Raw genomic sequence first — 22,458 nt, forward strand, 5'->3', positions numbered from 1 at the left:
TACTCAGATTAAACATGATATATAAGTCACTCAGATAACTTAAAAAGTTATTGTTTGGCTTGTTTTAGTATTTAATTTGTTCCTGAGTAAATCGGTTTGGCTGAGATTAAAGTTATAGTTTTTACACAGACAACTGATTATCAGAAGTGTGAGATGCTCGAGAATATACTCTGGTGTCCTGTTATATTTTAGATAGCAAGGAGCAGACGGCTGAGTTTATTAAACTTCACCGAAACAATCTGCAAATTTCATTAAAAGTTTAATAAACTATCATCTTGTCTTTATTTTTAGTTAGCACATACCTTAAACACTTAAAGCTGTAAGCTAATGATAGTTATATAAGAGCAGATGCATGCTGGTGCAATAAGCTGTACGTTTTACGTCCAATGGATGCATGATCTGATTAGTCGACTAATCGCAAAAATAATCGGTGACTAGTCGACTATCAAAACAGTCGTTTGTGGCAGCCCTAACATATACACACGCAGTTACTGTCCCTCCATTTAGAAAGGCAGAGGCGTCACGGTCTAATTATTTTATGTGTAGTTGTTTTTTTCCTGTGTAATAATATTCAACATTGCTATCAATACATTTTTCAAAAAATGCCTCTCTGTGCAAAATGGGTTCAAAAACATAAACAACTGTGGGATACTGTTTGTCTGGGATTTGAACCGGGGGAACAAATCGTGGCAGGATCAGCCTGATATTATTTACACACAATTACACACTGGGAACTCTGACCTAATGTATAATGTATATATTATATATAATTATATATTATACATAATGTTCTTCCTCTCTCCACCCCCCTTTTTGCACAAGTCGAGGAGCGTGTCAGGTTGCATTTTTCTGTGTGTTATACTTGTATAACTATGCATGTGACGAATAAAGAACCTTGAATGAAGAATGTATGTAAACGTATACCATAGTCATAGACTGTGTAAGTCAGGGGTGTCCAAACTTTTTTCACTGAGGGCCACATACATAAAAATATAGGAGGGGCTGGGCCAGTTACTAGAAATTAGGTATATAACCTTAACTTTACTGTATTAAAGTTAGAAAAATCACTTAAAAGTGGTCAAATGTGTTATATTGTTGAATATAATTAAAGACAAAACTGCCTTCATCACAGCTTTCCATAAATGGATCTTTATTGATTTATTCAGAAAAAGCTTTGGTAGCTCATTCTCAGAACAGCAGCCTCAGATTTCTTCTTAGACAGAAGATTTACAGCACAGAGAAAAAAAAACAATAAAGGGGAAAATGGGACGGGTACATTTCAAGTTTGTTATAGAAGTTATTAGGCTTAGCAACACATCTATTAACTTTCATTTGAATCCGTTATCAACATTAACAGACTGAACTGGACTTAATAACAGGAGTGCAAATAATTTCAGTAAATTATTCTGGTGAATATCAGCTGCGCTGGGTATGTAAATCGGGGCCATCCAGCTGTGGTGCTGATCGCCACTCGTGGTAAAAATCCAGACAAATGTCACTTGATCAAGGAGCAGATCTGCACAGTTGCAGTTTAATGTTGGCTGACAAGTCTTCAATGCGTCGCACAACTGTATTTCTGGACATGCTGACGTTGTTGAAGCACTTTTTCCGGGCACATTATTTCGGTGACTTTAACGAGGCCATGTTTTATGAGGTCTCCATCTGAAAAAGGCTTGCCATGTCTCGCAATGAGTTGGGCGACCTCATAGCTGGCTACTGGAGCCTTTTCCTGGACAATTTGAGCACGAAAAAAATACTGTTGCTGACCCTGCAGGACAGCTACCATTTGCTTTAATTTCTGCAGTGTAGGATGCATAGGCCTGATGTTTGGTTTCATAATGACGTTGTACATTATACTCTTTCATAACTGCCAGTTTCAGTGCAGATCAAACAGACACACTTCCCCTTGAATTCTTTGAAGAAATATTCACTCTCCCACCGTGTCTGAAATTTTCTGCACTTACTTTCTACCTTTCGCTTCTTTGGTTCTGCCATGTTTAGTACCTTGGGGGTAAATTTCTTCTGTGATTGTCCTTTTTGGTGGAGCAACTGCCTTGATCAACAGCAGCTCCCCCTGATGTTAAAACTAAGAAGTGCAATACACTCAAGCAAAAGTTGAAGTGCGGGCCATATTCTATTCTATTTATAAAATTACTTGCGGGCCAATTAAAAATGGACCCCCTGGTGTAAGTGCTCCATAGATGTTCACCAAAAGTTGATTCTGTTCATCTGGATGTAGCATTTTCAGTGGGAGAAACATTTCGTCACTCATCCAAGTGACTGCAGTCTCAGCTGACTGCAGGTTTCACCAATCTTATAAACAGTACATTACCAGCCCACTGAAGGAACAATGGGCGCCCCTAGCGCCGCTGGATGCGCCTGAACACTTCCTGGTTGCTGGGCCAGGGCCTGGGGCGCCAATGGTCCGGGCCGATTCCCTTGCCTGCTCACGGAGGGGGGAGTAGGTTCAGCCGTATGGCTCCCCGGCCTCAGTCTGGCGATAGGGGTATGTGGTGGGGCGTGTTCTGCGATGCCGCTGCAGGTGAGATGGACTCTCCTGCACAGCATCTACAATCACGCCTTGCTGGCTTAAAACCTGTGCTCTGCTTGTGTTGTTGTTGTTGTTGGTGATGATGATGTGTACAGCTGGCAGAGGGAAACCTGCTGTCATGGCTAGCAGAGTGAGCCGTGTGGAGGAAATAAATGAGGAGCCAAAAGCAGGCACTTGCTGAGATGCGAATTAGGTTTATTGCAAAATAAAACACAAGGTGAAAATGGCAAAACGGAAATAAAGATAATCTATACTGGGGAAAACTAAATGGCAAACCTGAACACGAAGGAAGGTGTGCGAAGGCACATGAAGGTTGAAAGCAGGAAGAACACACGGTAGATGCACAGATGGACCAGCGATCATCACACGAGTTGACACGAATTAAATACACACTGAAGAACACAGGGAAATTACACACAAGTGGGCAACACAGCTGGACCTGATGAGATTTAGAGGAAGCAAAACTGAATACACTGACATAAGACATGGACCTTCAAAGTAAAACAAGAAACAATTCACAAAGACGCAGACTTGACACTGAACTAAACCTACACTAAACACGAGGGCACAACACAAAACCTAAGAACAAAACCCTAAACCAGAATAAACTTAAACATAGAATTATAATAATAATCAACAAAGCATAACAAGAGAGTCAGAATACAAACCTGTCAAGAGATATATTCTATAGACACTTCTTCAGCTGAGAGTCAGAGAATGGAGACCTGTGATGGTAAATTTGATTATTTTTACTAAATCGAGTTTTAATGAGTCATTCACCAAAGTGAATCGGATTTTTTGAGTCATTTGATTCACTCAGTCAGTTGACCAGAGAGTGCAAAAAATGTACATTTTCACTCAAACTTAATTTGTTTCTCTTTTCATGTAAATCCTACTGCTAAGATGATAAAAGAAAACTACTATTTTATAGAGCAAAAAAAGAGCAAAAACATTTCTAAAATTAAGCAATTTCCTATCAAAATTTCTTAATAAACATTTATTTTGTTTATTTTTATTTTATTAGTATTTTCCTTAAATGTGTTAAATATATATTTTCTCATCTAAATGTCTACTGAGCTGTTATCCAGGGGCGGTAATGCACCTTAACATTGGTTGCCAACCAAGAAGAAGAAGAAGCTGTGAGCCAGGAGGGAGGGGGTTGTCCCTACCCGATCCGTACCGGAAACCCGATCGGTACCCCGCATGCGCGAAAGGTGTCTACTTCCGGTCGAGGCGTTTTACGATAGTTATGGGTCAGAGTATCTGTTAAGATGTTAAGAATAACAAGTATCTCTTAAAATGTTTCCGATAATGAAACATTTAATATAATGTAGACAAAAACAAAAAAATAAAAAGATAGTTACGGATCAGGACTCCCGATCCTTACTGCGCATGTGCAGGTGTTTTCTTCTTCTTCTGTTCGTTTAATGGCAGTTTAATCCCCAGTGTACGAGCATACCGCCACCTGTTGACTGAGCGAATGAACCCTATTGTAAACTGAATTAGCGTCATTACAAACGTGTGTTAAATTTGATTTAGTGATAATCGAGTGTGTTTATGCTTGTCTGTGTGGAGAGGATTGTTGCAAAAGTGATGATAATGTCCGCTATAACTGTCAATTGCCAGTAAACACTTCATCTGGCTGCTGAATCTTCACGTGACATATTACAAAGTCTGTATTATTAACTCTGTCATTAGGCACCATTCTTCTTATTTTACGGCGCTGTTGTTCAATCGGGGGACGCTCTCTGTTGAGGAGAAAAGCAAAAATTTTTTGTGGATACGGATTATTCATTGTTTAAATGTCCCGGTAGTCGACAAGGAGGCAGAGCTGTTGAGAAATGCTAGGAGCTAACTGGGCGCGTGTCATTCAAATATATTGAATGTCGCAATGTTGGCAAAGAAAGGAAGTGACGTAAGATTTGCGCATGCAGGGTACCGATCGGGTTTCCGGTACGGATTGGGTAGCGACAGGGGTGAGTGAGTGATTCGTTCGCTCTATGATTCAGCACAGGAGGGAGGGGGTTAGTGAGTCCTGAGTGATTCGCTTACCCTACGATTCAGCACAGGAAGGGAGGGGGTGAGTAGCTCAAATGTGCTGTTAGCATGTTAGCAGAGCGATGCTACTGTGAACCGAGGAGCTATTGTCTTGATGTGAGCTTCTACTCAGGGTTTTTTCTTCCAGTTCAGAGCAGAAATTTTTTTTGTTAAGATACTGGATGTTGTGTTTTTCTCCACAATTTTAATTATAAGCTAGATATATTGCTGCTAACAGCAACAGGGATGAGTCAGTGAGTCAGTCGCACTTGTGAATCATGATTCACGAGTCAGTAAAGTGTTTCTCGAGTATTGAACGATTCGTTCACGAATCGAACATCACTAATGGAGACACACACGCTGCAGTTTTACTTACAAGAGCAGTCACAGAGCGCTCGCACCCCAGAGTGTGGCTCAAGGACTCACACTCTGCCACTGCCCTGTGTCATATGCTGTGGGAGTGTCTGGTCGGGCATGGTCCAGGTTCCTGTCATCCGTCCTTTGGGGTGGAGTTGGCCAGCTCATCACCTGTTTTCAATCTCCGGAGCTCCACCTAGAGGGTTTTTAAGCCAGCACTGCCTGCCACTCCTCGCCAGTTCGTCCTGCTACCATCTGTGGTAAACTTGGCCTCCTCTGTGCTCAGACTCTGTATACCTGGATCATGGTTTAATGTGTTTTCTGTCTCCTGCATTCTTCAGATTCATCACCCGTCGCACTCACCAGTAGTGCTGGTTCCGTCTCCATCCTGTTTTTCCGTCTGCTCGGAACCCAAGGACCACATACACAACTTCTCCTCAGCCTGCCCTTCAGTCCATACTCTCCACCTCCTTGGAATCTGGACCGGACTCTCCCCACTCTCGATCCTCTCTGGAATGCTCCCATGGCAGCCTTTTCCCCCGCTTAATAACCAGGGTCTCCAAGTAAGCCCAAGACTATCCACTGTCACTCCATACCTCTGTCCCTTACTCGTTTGTCACTCAGTAACACCCTTCTCCTGTGTTTACAGAAAGTTCCCGTTCGAGTTCTCCCTGTGCTCTACGCCTGTTTCCCCGCCCATGGATTTCCCTTAGTTTCTGCGAATGGTTTCTGTTAAACCCAGTTCTGTTCACGTTTTTGTTCCTTCTAATAAATTATACATAGTTCGAGCAATTGAGTCTGCTTTTGAGTCCACCGCATCCTTGTTTGTGACACCCTGGTCTTTATTTATATACAAGGGTAATACAATAGTGAATACCTCTGTTCATAGACAGAGGAATGTTAGTGCGTATGTATGTGTATGTGTGTGATTCTGAAGGATGCGGCCCCTCTTCTTGTTAGGGAGTGAAGATAAGAGTGTTCAGCTCTCTTCCTGGTAGGGAGTGAAACTGCTTGTTCAGCTCTTATTATCGCTGTGGGAAGAAACTTATAAAAGACAACAGAACAAGTCTTGTAGTGAACAACAGTCTAAGTCATAGGTGTCAAACTCTGGCCTAATTACATTTGGCCCGCAAAGCCATACTAAATTACTATTAGAGCTGGCCTACTGGTATTATACAGCTAATATATATATATAGTTTAGTATTAAGCTTTGCTTGTTCCATATTCAGTTTTTCAGCAAAACTTGTTTGAGTCCATAAGAAAAGATTCATTCTTATATCTGGAGGAAGATTTTTTTATTAAATATTAACGTTAGCCCGCGACTTTGTTCCAGTTTTGAATTTTGGCCCACTGTGTATTTGAGTTTGACACCCCTGGTCTAAGTCATCAAAAGGTCATCATGCAGTATTCTATCATATGTAAACTTATATTATTAAAAGATTATACTGACTACTAAGTACAATTTTCTATTGACAAAACCATAATACAGAAAAAAATAAGAAACTGTAAATGCTGGGTCAAAATGACCCAGAACCATCACAGTGGCAGCTGTTGAATGTACTGTTACAGCAACCGTGTGATTATTGCAAGAATAAATGATGCTGCGAAGCATGAAAATGCCATCGGCTCTGCCGTGGTGGTTTAAAGTTATCTTTCTTTTTTTAAGGGAAATCTTAAAAAGTGCTCACAAACCAGTAAACAAATTAAAACAAACAAGCACAGTTGAGAAACTATAAAATACAAAAATTACAATTGAAATTCTCAACAACAAAAACAACAACTGGTGAAAATATAAATAATATGTAAACAACTTAACAACCCCCAACGTGTCTAAAGTCGTGTCAAAATTCATGGGCTCCATCTTCCTTCATGGTCTACGTGGGCTGGGTCCTCAGAAGGTCGGATAGGCCGGAAGTAAACGGCTGTGAAATTGGACGGTCTAGCCTGCTGATTTGCATCACCGCGGTCTCGGTGGAGTTTAATAAACTAGGCCGTCTGCTCCTTGCTATCTAAAATATAACACGACACTGGCATAAATTCTTGACCGTCTCACACTTCTGTTTAATCGCTTTTCTGTTCGATGTTTATTCAGCTGTGTGAAAATCCTGGAGGAACCCACCCGATCGATTAATAAAGTTTTATCTAATGTAATAACTTTAATCTCAGCCAAACCGATTTACTCACGTACAAATAAAAGACTGAAAAAAGCCAAACAATAACATTGTTAGGTTGTCTAAGTGACTTATAAATTACGTTATTCTGAGTAGTGAAAGTCCACGGTGATCTGAAAATGATGTGCTGGGAGTTGTGCCGTTATTGGCGGCTCTAGTGACCCTCGAGCTCTCGGCTAGCTATCAAGTTAGTGGGTAACAGACGTCTCCGAATTCTGGGATATGGTGGGCCACGGAAGACACACTGGACACATCCTTCAAATTCAGGGAAAAGGAGAACGCATTTGTCGGCTGCATTCAGAGGAGTCTACGAATTTGGACAGCCTTTGGCGCGTCGCTGTGATGTAATCGGTCTACAAATGCATCCTCATGAGGATGCACCCCATGAATTTGGGCACCCCCTAAGTCACGTCAGGTGAAAGCGCAACATCTAAACACAAGACGGGGGAGGGGGAGCAAAGTGTGCTTCCTCTGCACTGACACAGGAGCGGCAAGTCTATGGAATCAGAACGATGCCACCTTGAAACGAAACCGAAAAATGGATTGAAACCGAAAAAAAATATTGTAACTGAAATAAATGTACTGAAAAATCTTGTATTGAAACCGAAAAAAAAAATGGATAGTGAAAAACAATTAATTGAAACTGTAATTTTTTTGTTTTCCCTTACAATTTTTTTTTTTTGGTTTCAATCCATTTTTTTTCGGTTTCAAACCATTTTTCAGTTTCAATCTGCTGGCACTGTTTTGGCATCCAGAGGCGTGCTTGAGGGGGCGGGGATTCCGACCCGCATGAATTTGCATACATTATAGAGTCCGTTGCTCGTGCTGACCAAGCTGCCATTTTTCTCTTTTTGCCTCTTTCAATAATGGCTGCATCAAGTTCAAGTGGACCCTCTAAACCACAGGTAAGTAATCATTTTCCGTCGTCTTTCTTTGCTATTTCACTCGACTGGACATAGGTGTAGTTTTTATTAGCTAAATCTGGTGAAGTTGTGGTAAAATGCCAACATTAGCCTATTCGTTGTAGCAAGCTAGCTGGCAGCTAAAATTTGCTAAATTCAGTGATGCCCCTGTCTCTTTTGTGAATAAACAAACACTTTAACTTTGAAATGGATTCTGCAGTACAGGGATTTGAGGTTCAAACTGCAAAGGTATCTACAAGGGTGCCAGAGCCTTACTCCTGATGGCCAGTGGTGATGATAACATATTAAGCAATGGCAGATTCCAGGCACATAACGGTAAGACAAGTGTAGGGTTGGAAGTAATGTCTTTATGGCAGTGTTGCAGGTCACCTGTTTTTTTTTATACATTGAAGGATATAAAAAAAACAACAACAGCAATAGAATAATATTAAACACAAAGTGAACCCGTCTTCCTTCATTAAATAGGTTCTTTTAGATGTTAAGGAGGAATTGACTTAACCAGGCTGGCGGAGAATGAAGACAACCGGACACCTGCAGCAGATGGGGAATCAGTGAACTTTTATTGAGACAGAGACAACCTCTCAACACAGCTCACATCAGGAGATTCCTAATATTTGCTGTAAGGATGGGTATATATTCTCTAAAACTTACAGGAGGGGGTTGTGAGGAAAGTGCTGCATTAGCAGAAAAACAACTCCATAAAAGGAAATCGGCCTTGGGTGTTCTAGTCTCTTTCGCTTGCAGATATCTTCCACCTGCAGGATGAGGCGATCGCTTCTTATCGCTCTCAAGGCCAAAGTCGTGAGCACATTTTTATTACACAGTTGCACAGTAACTTTAAAGCTGAACAATATTTAAAGCTGAATAATGTTTGATCAGATTATATTTTCTTCAAATCCCCCTTTTGACCCATCTTAAATGGGTCAACACACAAAAATAAGTAACATTCAAAGGAACACAGAGACGTGTCGAAGCCTGGCTCGAAAAACTCCTCGGGTCTTATCATTTGTCTTTATCTGTCATTGCAGATGAGGAGAAAAGAGTCCAGGCACCACCCTGCCCAGGGGTCGGCTGCAAGCAGTCTCGGTTCCCGATGAAAGCAGTAACAGCTGTCCTGCACAAAAGGATACAACGAGTCAGCGCAACCAGGGTAGTGACACAAAATTAACAGTACAGTTCCTGTAACCCAGCAACCAAAAAGCATAAGTAATGATAAAAATGTGGAGAGTACAGAGTATACTATAATAATGAGAGATATAAACGTGAAAATGTGAAAGAATAAATCAACCGTAAAATAAACCCAGAACGGTGACTGCTAAGGACATTCAAAAGTGAATATGGTAAAACGTGAGGAAGGGGTGTGGAAAAAACAACCTATATCCAGTGGTGGGAGTACACATTCGCTCAGGCTTAAGTCCGGAGACCCTGAGAACATCGCTTAACCCTCACAACCCGACCAGACACAGTTCAACCAGATATATCCTTCAAGAGGAAGTGGGTGAGGGAAACAATTAATAACAAGTCTAATACAAAACACCACAGAGAAACAACCATTCTAGAAGCATTTAAACAAGAGAAAGACGATAATGTTCGTCACCCTCACGATCAGAGTTTTCATCATCCGTTGGCGAGGAGGTGGGAAGTTGACTAGCCAATAAAGGCATCTGCCGGGCGAGATCCTTATCCTCAGGAGTGAAAGCTGTAACAATCAGTCTCTGGAAGAGGGATCGAATGCATGGAATACAACAGCAACCGCAGGTGACTAGGACAGCAACAAAAACTGAGATGGAAACTAGGATGGAAGCTACAAGGGCCTTATATTTGCCAAACATGTTAAGCCAAGAGTCCCACATGGCAGTATCAACGCCCGAGTGTTCCTTCATTTTAACAGTAAGAGCTGTGAGACCAGTAATAGCTTTAGTGAGGGAACCATCAGGAGCTGTGTTATTGGGGATATAGGTACAGCATTCCTGACCAAAAAGGCTGCAGACTCCGCCTCTTTCTGCGAGGAGAAAATCCGTTGCGACCCTGTTTTGGAAAGCCATTAGGGAAGTGGCAGATAACTGTGCATGCACAGCTTCAAAACCATCTCGAGTGTAATTAGCCAACAGTTGCACATTAAAGTGAATGTAGTTAATTCTGTCTACATTCGCATTTATTTCAACCATCCAAAGTATCGAGGCCCATCCTGCTTTAACCTGGTCTCGCAGTTTATATTCATCGGGGACCCCACGGGGTATACCTACAGCATCAATATAGGTTGGATTATGAGCTGAACCTGGGATTAGAGAACGTTTAGAGCGGCGTTCAGAGGAGGATGGGAGGCCAACTTCGTGTACTTCTATAGAGAGATCTACTGGAGTGACTAAAACAGGTAAAATAAGAGTTATGAGAGCGCAAAGACCTGACGCATCCCGAGGGAAACCATCATATAACTTGTTTTTGCCACACCACCACCACAAATCAGCCCTAGCCGTAGGTCGGAAGTTTGGTTTCATAACCGTCATCTCAGTGCACCAAGAAGAGTTCAAGCTACCTAGTTTTACTGCATTGCCAGTCAGGTTAATACAAGTGAAATTGTTCACAGCTACATCTGAAGAAAAGAAAGGTGGTTTATTAGAGACCGAGCGTTGAGTTTTAGGAAAGTGGTTTTCCAGATATGAGCAATGACCTCGTTTTGTATTGTTCATAAGATGCAGGAGGCATGCACTATTGACTGGCGCCGGTACAACTCTTAAAGTGGGGCGGGCTCCCATACATACTATGCAGTCGGAAGCCGTCTTGTCAGCAGCTTGTTCAGCTAGTAGTAACCAGTTGTTTGTTGCTCCAGAAATACCGGTTAGAATTTGGAAGAGGTCATCTTTAGACATTTTATTTGTGTCTACAATGCGTATTCGGCCGTTTCTCCCCCCGTTTGTATATGTCACCGGAGGGCCATTAAAGGTGGGGTTATCATCTTTAACTACAGAGCTTGGAACTGCACCAACGCTAGGGCATATTTCCATTTGCCAATACAGGGCGGTGCGATCAGTCCAAGGGGCAAGTATAAATTGTTGACAGGAGGTCAAGGTCAGATCCTTTAGGGTAAAAATTAAGCCTGAAAGATCCGGTTTTTTTGCTATTCTGAGCATATTTTGGTTTCTCCAGTGCAAAGCCTGACCCCTAGAGTGCTTGGACCAATCGAGGTCCGTTTCTGACACTAAACTGGACCACTTCCACTGATGCCAACCTCCCAGGGTTATATACCACACTGAGGAGGAGAGATGTACTGCAAGGTTAAAAAGATCCCCCCCTTGGTCTTTGGTGACGGGAGTGACTGGGAAGCTAGCGAAATCTATTTCAACTACCCAACTTTTATTGTTGGGGACACAGAGAGTAATCATTCTAGTCGTACTTGGGGTACAGGAGGTAACCGTGTCTCGTTTCTTTCTAAATCGATCGGGCGTGGGCAAAACTGGAGAGGAAGTGGTGGGCAAGACCCTAGGGGCTACATTTGTCAGGTTGGGACTGTCAGAAGGGGGCGAAGCTTTTGAACTTGAAGGTGTCAGAAGTGTCGGGGGCCCTTCACAGATCAGGATTATGCCAATGGGAATGAGACCCAGGGCCAGGAAGCAAACAAAGACGCAACATCTTTGCCTGCCTGTCATTTCAGGGGGAAAGGGCCAAGACATGTTTACTTAGCTTGTATGTCTTCTAATACAGGATGATGGGGCACAGAAAGGTGGTCCAGTTCCCCCCACCTCGCCAAGGGCGTGTTCTAGGAGTTAAAGAGCAACAAAAAGTATCAGTGACACAACTTTAAATGAGCTTTCAGCGGTTAAAACTATTGCAATGTAAAATGTAAATCTTAAAAACTCAAGCCAATATAAAAGCAAAGTCATAAAAGATGTTAAAAATAGAAAAATAAAAATGTTTAGTTCAGTATGAAGAACACCCCCTTTTGTAACCAGCCGGCTTGTAGGTTGAGTTTTGGCTCCCTCAAGTGGTTGGTGATGCTGTTGCAGCTCCTTCTGACAGGTCCTTCTGCACCTCTCTCAAGGTTCTTCCTGGTTCGGTGGCAGCAGCGCACTGTGTGTAATGAAACCAGGTGTCACCTTTCCCTTCGAGCCTGACAGCGTGGGAGGTCCGCTCTGTTATGCGGTAAGGGCCTGTCCAGCGAGGCTCAGCCCACTTTCTCTTTGTGACTTTCAGGAGGACGTAGTCCATTCCAGGTGTAGCCGCCTCTTTCAGCTCTTGCTGGTTTCTTTCAGCGACCTGTGAGGAATACTGGGCAACAAAACTGCGGAGCATGTTATAATATGTCCTCGGATCGAGGTCTGAATCAGCTTCATCCGACATTAACAGGCGAGAGGAGGGGCCAGGAAAAGGCCTGCCATGCTCCAACTCAAATGGAGTGTAACCAGAGGTTTGATTTACTGAGCATCTTATGGACATTAATGCAAGAGGCAATGCCTTAACCCAATCTAATTTGGTCTGTGCACAGATTTTAGCCAATTTAGTTTTTAGAGTTTGATTCATCCTTTCCACTTTCCCCTGGGACTGGGGGTGGTAAACTGAGCCAAACTTATGTTTCAAACCTAATGCGGCTTCAACCCTCTGCAGATCGTGGTTCCTGAAATGTGAACCATTGTCCGACCTTATGACCTCGGGAAACCCATGCTGTGGTATATAATGATTAATCAGACACTTCACCACAGTTCTACTGTTTTCACTTGCTGTCGGCCAGGCTTCTGGCCAACCTGAAAATGCATCCACAGCCACCAGCAGGTACCTGTAACTACCTACTCTGTCCACCATGTCTGTGTAATCAATGATTATTTCTTTCCCTGGGCAAAGTGGGATGGGGAAGTACCCTGCTATTGGCTTGAAGGCGGGCTTGATTCCAAATTGGTTGCACTCCTTACAGGTTTTAACCATGTATTTTGTCATGTCTTTTAGATAAGGGTGCCACCAGCCAGCTAAGTTCCTCATCATTTGTGCAGGTCCCACATGCCCCACTCCATGTGCCTCTTCCATTGCTGTCTGTCTGACCCCTGGCGGTAGAATGGGCCTTCCATCTGGGCCACGCCAAACATCTGTGTTTGTGGCCCCTCTTGTTACCCATAATGATTTTTCCTGGGGGCTGGCTTTGTCCTGTAACTCTCTGATTGTGGCTAGGCCTAGTTGTATGGGTGGTCTTTCTGGAGGGGGTGTGGCTTCTGGGTCCATTACCATAATCAGGGAGGGTAAGTAACCAGCTGTCTGCTTAGCTACTAAGTCGGCCTGTTTGTTACCTAATGCCACTAAATCCAATCCGGCACTGTGTCCTTTGCATTTTACCACTGCCACCTTAACAGGTAACAACAGTGCTTCCGCTAATTCCCTCATTTCTATCTCATGTTTAATAGGCTTTCCGCTGGCTGTCAAAAAACCAGCTCTTAGCCACTGCTTGAGCTCCACATGCACTGCTCCCACAGCATAAGCTGAATCACTGTATATATTCACTTTCTGTCCCTTTCCCATCCTTAAGGCTTCAATCACCGCTCTCAGTTCAGCTCTCTGTGCAGACTGTTGTCCTGTCAACTGCTCTGCCTTCACTGTTTTCCATCTCATGTCTGTCTGTTCCACTATTGCCCATGCAGCCTTCAACATTCCACTTTCAGTTCTGAAACAACATCCATCTGTGAACCAATCTTTTTCTGCATCCATTAGAGGTTCTGCCTGCAAATCTGGCCTGATTTTCTCCTGTACCTGCACAACCTCTTCACACATATGTGGTTCTCCTGATCCCATGTGATCAGCCATGTTTATGCCTTCATGTGAGTAGGTGATGTGTGGTGCTTCCAAAATAGTACTGAGGCGTCTCTGCCTGAGTGAAGTGAGTGTGAAGGCCTGTGAGGAGACGTAGGCCACCACACTGTGTGATGTCAAAATTTTTAGTGGGTGGTTCATCACTATGTGTGCTGTTTTCTGAATGATTTTTGCAAGTCCAGAAACGTGTTGTGTGCACGGTGGGTGGCGTTTTTCAGTGTTGTCAAGCATTACGCTTACATATGTCAACACTTTTCTCTCTCCCCCTTTTTTCTGGAACAGGATACCATTGATATGGGTTCCAGTTCCAGAAACATCAAGATGAAAAGGCAAAGCATAATCTGGCACAGCAAGGTCAGAGGCGACAGAAAGCTGTTGTTTTAACTTTATAAACGCCTGTTCTGTTTCTGTAGTCCATGAGAGGGGAGCAGAGAGGTTTCTCATGCCTTGTTCATTTACCAAAGCGCGCAAAGGGGAAGTAAGGCCAACATAGTCTGGGACATAGGTCCTGCTGTAACCAGTCAGGCCTAAAAATGACAACATGTCTTTTACAGTTAGAGGTTTTGGATGGTGCAAAATGGAGTTCCTGTGTTCTGGGGACAAGGAAATACCGGACTGTGAGACCATGCGGCCTAGAAAAGAAACCTGTTTTCTTGCAATCTGTAGTTTGTTTTTGCTCACTTTAAAACCTGTGTTGGCCAGGTGGTGAAGTACCACTCTGGTGGCCTCCAAACAGATGTCAGCCGTGGGAGCAGACAGCAAAAGGTCATCCACATATTGTATTAACATACAGTCAGATGGTAGTGGGCAGGTTTGTAAAAGTTCTTTCAAACACTGATTAAACAGTCCTGGGGAGAGGGCAAATCCCTGTGGTAAGCGAGTGTAACGCCATTGTCGGCCTCTAAATGTAAATGAGAAAATGTCACGCAGTGACTCACGAAGTGGGAGGCAGAAAAAGGCATTAGCCAAGTCAATGCAGGTGAACCAGGCATGAGATGGTGGGAGGTTGGTCAAGGCAACATAAGGATTAGGCACAGGCAAAGTAGGAGTGCCAAGTAAGGCATTAATCCTTCTCAAATCATGTGCCATTCTGAACTTCCCCGTGCCTTTTTTCTCAACGGGTAGGATGGGCGTGTTCCACTTAGAGCAGGAGGGCTCCAAGACACCGGCAGTGACCAAACCAGAAATTGTTTCTGCAATCCCAGCCTCAGCCTCCGGTCTGTGTGGGTACTGAGGCTGCCACAAAGGGGTAGCAGATGACAGTTGAAAAGAGACTGGCTCCACATCAACTAAACCTACATCTGTGGGTCCATGGGACCACAAACAATCTGGAAGAGAGTCGAGTAAAGGCGCAGCATCACAGTGGTCTGTGTGTTCTCTGCCATGTGACCCGCTGACCACTCTATGTTGCAGTGTTGAGGAATTAAAGCAATCATTTAAAATTTGGTATGTCTTGGTAGATGGAGAAAACAAAACCTGTGGGAGTTTTGTAGGTGTCCAGTCAGTGGCCGCAAGGGAACGTTTAACCATTCCACCCAGCTCCTTAGCCTGGTGTCCAGGATGTAAGGCCAGTGACACATGGGGAGCTGCCTCATCAGACATCATGTACCACTGTAATTGATCTGTTGTAAAAGTAACCGCTGCTGCCACTCCCTCCGGTGCCGCAAAAATGCACGACATGTTCAGAGACCAAGCCCGCCCCTCACACTGCTCTTGGAACATGTGCTGGTACCAGGTGGTGTCATGCCTGTCATAAAACAGTGTAACATGAGGTGGGTCAGGGGGAGGGACATAAGGATGTAGGAGTGAGAGCCACGGCCGCCATTGCTGAAAAGCAGTCCAAACTCCTGGTTCAGCAGGTGTTTCAACTTCCAATAATGCCCAGTAGATGTCAGCAGAGTCCGCCAAACAGGAGGAGGGTTGCAGCAGAAACTGACCACCTCCCTCTGGCCCATCACAGCAGGGAAGTACAACCCCAGTAGGGAGAGTCACAGTTAGGCCTTGTGAAGAGCAGAGTATTGTGGCTCCTAATTTAATCAACAAGTCTCTTCCCAGTAAATTCACAGGCGCCTGTTTTGAACAAACATAGCTGTGTAACAAGGTCTGATCTCCAACCTTTGTGGGTAGGGGCACGGTGTAAGGCAGAGTTTTAGGTTCCCCAGATATGCCCACCACTGTAATCACTCTGTCAGTAAGTCTTTCACGAGCAACATCCTTAATGGTGGAGTACGTAGCTCCAGTGTCCACTAAAAAGCTGCTTCTTCTTTTATCTACAGTTATGGACAGCATAGGGTCCGCCGTTGTCCCTTCACTGTCCTGGGCAGTCTGTGGGGTGTCCTATAGCTGGGGACCACCCTCGTAGTACTCCCACCCCATCACAGGCATCTGTGGGGCCGGGGGCACTTCAACTAAAGCACCACGAGGTCCACCTCTGTGGCCAGGATGCTGATAGGGCCCACCACGGGCTCCCCTGCCTCTTCCAGCAGCCGGGTTCAAAGGGCACGCTTTAGCCCAGTGTCCAGGTTGTCCACACCGGAAACAAACATACATCTGGCCTCCCCTACCACCTCCCATCTGACCCCTTCCCCTGAAACCACCTCTGTTTCCTCCAAATGGGGAACCTCTCTGCCCATAAGGGGCCGGGGAGTGATAAGCACCATACTGGGGGGGCTGTGGATCAGTTGGCCATGGGTTCGGATACAAATCAGGGGCAACTGGACCAGGAGGGGGAGCCGCAGCGGCCACAAGCTGCTTTTTAGGCTTGTCACCTTTTCCACCCAGGTCGTTTTTAGCTTTCTGCAGCTGAACCTTCAACAGTTGCAACTGTAAATCTTCGACGCTCTCCGCTTTATCATCAGACTTAATCTGCACTTTGTTAAGATTAAAAATCAAATGTTTCTTCCAGATTGCAAAGTCACAGTCCTGCAAATCAGGATTATCCTCCATTTTCTGGCTTACTGACTCCGGAATGCCCCTCAGCACCGCCCTTCTGAACCACATGCTCTGTGAACAAGTCCTACTGGGGTGATGACCTGTATGGTTCACCCAGTCTTCAACAGCCTGATTTAGATAATGGGTGGGATTTTGCTTTCCCTCCCATTTAAATTTCTGTAAGGTGCCTTGATTTTTGGGTGGGAATTGTTTGCGCAGGGCCGGTCCAATAAACCTCAAGGCCTGCATTAGTGGCACCTCGTTCTCATGCATGGTAGTACCCGCATTTTGTTCCAGGTCCGCTGCCTGAGATCGGGATGTGCACCTAGTTATAATAGCTCTAAAATCTCCCAGTGCGAGGTCCTGTCCAGCTGTGTATTTATCCAAACCAGCCAACCAGGCATTCCCTCCCTCCATTATGTCAGGGAGTTTGTCCACTAGGGCCTGGACATCTCCGAATGAATAAGGTTGATACACTGGTGTACGTTGCGCTTTAGTCTGGACCAGGGGAAACATGCCTGGAGGCTGAGGCACAGGGCCCTTAGATCTAGTCTGATATCCTAAACTGGGAGGGGTAGAGGGGGGTGTATTGTTAAGGTCACTGAGTTCATCATCAGTATCCTCAGTTTCTTCCCCGCCTGGTGGGTTAGCAGTGTCAGCAAAAACGTGGGCTAAACTCATCTGTGTTTCCGGATCCTGACGGCCCACCAAAGACATGTTAACTGTGACATTTGGTGAAGTGCCAGGCTCAGTTTTTGCAGTAGCGGTCAGATCTCCCTTAACAGCGACAGGAGTGCTGGCAAAGGGGTTGGACCGGGAAAGAGGGGCTGACGCAACACGATTATTCACCTGGACCACTGACCTATGTTCATTTAAGCAGCTGCGTAATGCTGCTTCTAGATCAGTTAATTGTTGTTCAGTGGGTTCCTGTCTGTTCATTCGAACCGCAAATGGTGCGCTCGCAAATGGGTCAGTTAGGCCCTCAGATCCGGTTCCAGAACAATGGGACATAGAAGAGGGGGCTCTACTACTAGCTGAGGATGTCGCCGACAGAGAGGAGCTTCCTGGGCAAAAATGCTTGGTATCTATGGGAGTTGGAGCTACGGGCGGTTCTTCTCCAATAGTCATTATTCCACCAGAGATATTAAGTACCGGATATATGCCTGCTGAGGGAGGAGTTGAGGCAGAATAGGGAGGTGGCTGAGACCTATTTTTCTTCATGTGTGGTTTTGCAGTTTCCCATAAACACACCCAGTGATTAAATTTAGCTTTGCGGCCTGCGTGCTTATCTGCTTCCTTTCTGTGTCTCACCCCGCTCATCACACCTGCACCTGCTGCTGCTGAGTTGGCTTCTTCCTCTTTCTCTTTTGCCTGCATAGCCTTATTCTGCCAAATTATTCCCCAATTACCACTACTCCCCTCGTTCTTTCCCTTTTCTTTCATTAACCTTTCAGCTGTTTTCCTCAATGACTCTTTCTGCTTTTTTGCTTCTTTAGGCTGGTGTGTGGAGTTGATGACTGTCTCAACACATGTTAATTGTTCTCCCAATGTGCTAAGAATAGCACCGGGACCCCAACCATCATCATTAGTTTCTCGATCTAATTCTCCATCCATTTTACTGTCAATGGAGGAGTGTTCTTTTATTGATCTTAAAGGAGAATTTGGGCCAGCTGGGTTTCTGCCTCTGTTAGGCACTAACAGCTGGGGCGCTGCTTTAAAGGTGAGTCAGCACTGAAATATCCCTTCAGGTGTTACCAAGCTTCTACCAAACCGAAGTCTGGCGGGTAACCTTGCCTAGAGCTTCCTGATAGGGGTGCTAGTTGGTTGTCACCTTGTTCACACGTCTCATTCACACTTCATACATTACCTGCAGTCACTCATTACCCTCCTTATGTATGTAATAAATGTGTAAAAAAAAAAAAAAAAATTCTATGTGTGGTGTATTATTTTAACCAAAAGAGGAACCTAGTTCCTTTAATTGTGTAATCTGTGAACAACGGAGAACCAAACTGTCCTGCCCAGTGTTCCACAGCAAGCATTCAGCGTGTATTTATGTGTGTCCAATATCAAACAGAACATCAAAACATTTAAAACACTAAAATCATCGGGGTTTTAAGAAGAGATCCGTTTTCTCCTATTGATCAAAGGGACCCCTCCTTTGGACTCCAACCAGTACTTCTCCTTTTTAAGTTTTAGAGGATCTTTTCTAATAAAGTCCTCTGGGCCTTCCTAACCCTTCTGTAGTTTAGAGAATATTACTAAAAAATATTCTCAAGGCCTTTAACCTTTTAATTTGTTTAGAAAGGCGTTACTAATAAACCCTTTCAAGGTCCCAGACCTGCACTGAGGTATTTATCCGACACCGGAGAGCAACCCGTCGGCTGCAACCGTGGTCAGACCTCAGTTCACTCTTATCTTTATTCACTTATTCACTTATTTCTTATTCACTTATCTCTTATTCACTTGTCTGATTCTCAACAAGCCTTAAGTAAGCCAGACAATTTTGGTTATGAATTACTAGGAGTTTGGACACTAAGTATTTTTATAATGTTCAATATAGCAGAAATAAAAGGTCTGCTTACCTTGTTTTTGTGTGCACACAGCTTTTGTCCAAACTCCGTTCACTCAGACCACTGCCGATGTCCTCCCATCCGTTCCAGTTTGGCCTGGAGCGGATCCTGTTCCGTGACGCCAATTGAAGGATATAAAAAAAACAACAACAGCAATAGAATAATATTAAACACAAAGTGAACCCGTCTTCCTTCATTAAATAGGTTCTTTTAGATGTTAAGGAGGAATTGACTTAACCAGGCTGGCGGAGAATGAAGACAACCGGACACCTGCAGCAGATGGGGAATCAGTGAACTTTTATTGAGACAGAGACAACCTCTCAACACAGCTCACATCAGGAGATTCCTAATATTTGCTGTAAGGATGGGTATATATTCTCTAAAACTTACAGGAGGGGGTTGTGAGGAAAGTGCTGCATTAGCAGAAAAACAACTCCATAAAAGGAAATCGGCCTTGGGTGTTCTAGTCTCTTTCGCTTGCAGATATCTTCCACCTGCAGGATGAGGCGATCGCTTCTTATCGCTCTCAAGGCCAAAGTCGTGAGCACATTTTTATTACACAGTTGCACAGTAACTTTAAAGCTGAACAATATTTAAAGCTGAATAATGTTTGATCAGATTATATTTTCTTCAACATCTTTGCTTGCCGTACTCTTTAAAACAAAATAGTTGCCTGTCTGTCAGTGTAAAAAGGGTGCTGTACCAAGCCATTTGTAACTAAATTAATTTTAAATATGAATATTCTGCTCCAATCTGGACAAAAAGTTTTCACATATTTTGCATTTTTAAGTATTTTTAAATCACAGATGTATTTTAAACTAAAATTCATTAAAAGTCCTATGAAATGGATGTACTTGTTTATGTAAATGATTTAATTTCTTTATCTTCCTGTTGTGTTCATGTACGTATGCATAGATTGATATGTCATTAGTGCACAATTAGCAAATGTATCAATTTCTGTTCCAGGTACCATTAATAAGGAGGCAGTTCTATGAAAGATTGCTAACAAAGCTTCATGGAGCTGTACAACGCAGACCTGTAGATATGGACTATTTGCATTATGTCATCAGTCATGAATTGAGACTTATACGGTCATTTGGTAATATTTTAGCAGTACCACAAGATATTCTTAATGCCTTATCCAATCTTTTGAGACTGATAAATTTTCAAGACGGAGAGAGACACCCACATTCTTCTCTTGTTGATGTTGTATACACAGCGAGAGGACAACGTAAACTTAGTATATCAGAAGAATGTTTTCAAAGCCTCATCAACATGAAATTTTCCATTCCAAGTATAGCTCGGATTCTGGGTGTCAGCAAAAGGACATTATTTCGTCGGATGCAAGAGTATGGACTTTCAGTGCATGCATCATGTAGCAGTGTCACAGATGATGAGCTGGACAGCCTTGTTAGATCAGTTAAAAGGAGACTGCCACACATCGGCTATCGAATGATGATGGGGGAACTGCAGGCCATGGGATACCGTGTCAAATGGGAGCAAGTGTCTGCATCGATGCATAGGGTAGATGCTGCAGGAATCCTAGAAAGGATGGCATCTGTCGGCTGTGTTGCAAGAAGAGTGTACTCTGTAAAAGGTCCCCTCTCATTGGTCCATGTAGATACAAACCACAAACTCATCAGGTTTGTGTACAGTACGTGTTTGTATGTTCAGTACTCTGGATACACTGTAACTATTTTCATTTATGATTTGAGCATAAGGCATTTTACGTTAACAGTTAGAGGATTCAGGTAAATTTCTATCTCTACAAAGTAAAAAAAAAAATCCTGTTTAGTAAGCAAAGAAAAAAACAAGTTGATAAATTCTGACTTGTGGACAAATGTTATACTTGGACGTGTGTGTGTGTTTCACATTTTTCTTTTTTAGATATGGCATAGTTATATTTGCTGGGATTGATGGCTATTCGCGAAAGGTAAACAATATTCCATTGCAATCACAATTTCTTTTCTCAAAATTAATTAACTACCCTATAGAGAGAAAGTGGCATATTCTTCTTCCACTCCTTTGACAAGAAATTTACGTTCATTAGTGTTGAGTTGTCTTTATTTTACGTTAAGAAAGTATATAACTGTCAGGTGTTCTTAGTTGGTTAGATATTGTGTTTGTTTCTTCAAAACAAAATCATTTATTCATAAATTATTTTCCAGATAATGTACCTTGGTGCTGGAAATAATAACAAGGCATCAACTGCATTAGGCTTCTTTGTGAGCTCTGTTGAACAGTTTGGCTTTCCTTTAAGGTAATGTACAACCTTGATACATGCTATATTATTATTCAACCTTCTGAACACTTGTTTGTATTCTATTTCGTCATGCAGAATTAGAGGAGACCAGGGTGTCGAAAATGTTGGCATTGCTCATTGCATGTTTACTGTTCGTGGTTGTGGCAGAGCAAGCTACATTTCAGGAAAAAGTGTTCACAATCAAAGGCAAGTTATATACAGGACTTAGCATATATATATATATATATATATATATATATATATACATATATTGTAAACCCAAATCAATCATCACATTCACCAGCGTCTTATTCAATATTTATTCATTTATTTTTAAATACATGGGTCTTTTATCATTAGTAAATCAAAAACAGGTACAAGCCTGGATTTGTAAACTACTGTGTTCTTTTGATATTTTTTATGTTGTAGAGTTGAGCGCTTGTGGCGTGATGTCTGGATGGCTGTAACCATTGTTTATTATGAGCTACTTCACAACCTTGAGGAAGACAGCCTGCTCGACCCCTCCAACAGCCTCCACCTGTTCTGTGCTCAGTACATCTTTGTGGAACGTCTGCAGAAGGACCTTGACACTTTCAAGAACGGGTGGGATAATCATGCACTGCGAACAGAACAAAATCTTACGCCTAATCAACTTTGGACTATTGGACTTCTTCAAAATCCTGTGGCTCCACCAGAAAACACTGAGGTATGACTATAAAATGTGCTATTACAGATGTTTTATAACGCTTATGTTTTTGTACCTTGAAATTCATGACATGCATATATTTAACATGTGCACCTGTCTTTGTTTTTAAAGACTTTAACATACTTTTTTAATTGCTGCATACTATAGTTATACTGTTCATAACAAAAGCAAGTGGATTTT

The 22,458-nt window shown here is 43.1% G+C and overlaps 2 protein-coding genes and 1 long non-coding RNA gene across 4 annotated transcripts; 2 read left to right on the forward strand and 1 right to left on the reverse strand.

Moving 5' to 3' along the window:
• Positions 1–4,940: 4,940 nt before the first annotated feature.
• LOC146709694 (uncharacterized) lies at positions 4,941–5,733 on the forward strand. Of its 2 annotated transcripts, XR_014920651.1 has the most exons (3): positions 4,941–5,205; positions 5,287–5,508; positions 5,595–5,733. It is a non-coding gene; the product is annotated as an uncharacterized LOC146709694 (long non-coding RNA). The 2 variants fall into 2 exon arrangements; XR_014920650.1 differs by having other exon boundaries at positions 5,287–5,733.
• A 10,433-nt stretch (positions 5,734–16,166) lies between these two features.
• LOC146709695 (uncharacterized) lies at positions 16,167–19,959 on the reverse strand. The gene is made up of 2 exons (XM_085456777.1): positions 19,569–19,959; positions 16,167–19,438 (listed from the first exon to the last, which is right to left on the reverse strand). Exon 2 carries the CDS (start codon positions 18,372–18,374, stop codon positions 16,167–16,169), a length of 2,208 nt encoding a protein of 735 aa, XP_085312903.1. The 5' UTR covers positions 18,375–19,438; positions 19,569–19,959.
• Positions 19,960–20,275: 316 nt separating this feature from the next.
• LOC146709696 (uncharacterized) lies at positions 20,276–21,758 on the forward strand. Its single transcript, XM_085457948.1, has 3 exons — positions 20,276–21,263; positions 21,499–21,590; positions 21,669–21,758. Exon 1 carries the CDS (start codon positions 20,276–20,278, stop codon positions 21,083–21,085), a length of 810 nt encoding a protein of 269 aa, XP_085314074.1. The 3' UTR covers positions 21,086–21,263; positions 21,499–21,590; positions 21,669–21,758.
• The last annotated feature ends 700 nt before the right edge of the window (positions 21,759–22,458 follow it).

This window comes from Copadichromis virginalis, linkage group LG5 (assembly GCF_057382275.1).
Source record: "Copadichromis virginalis isolate Kocher_CV1m ecotype Utaka linkage group LG5, C_Virginalis_male_GT1.1, whole genome shotgun sequence".
NCBI classification, from domain to species: Eukaryota; Metazoa; Chordata; class Actinopteri; order Cichliformes; family Cichlidae; genus Copadichromis; species Copadichromis virginalis.

Bases quoted from the DNA above. Each gene is read 5' to 3' on its own strand.
- LOC146709695 (XM_085456777.1), bottom strand. From the start codon at position 18,374: ATGGATGGAGAATTAGATCGAGAAACTAATGATGATGGTTGGGGTCCC.
- LOC146709696 (XM_085457948.1), top strand. From the start codon at position 20,276: ATGTATCAATTTCTGTTCCAGGTACCATTAATAAGGAGGCAGTTCTAT.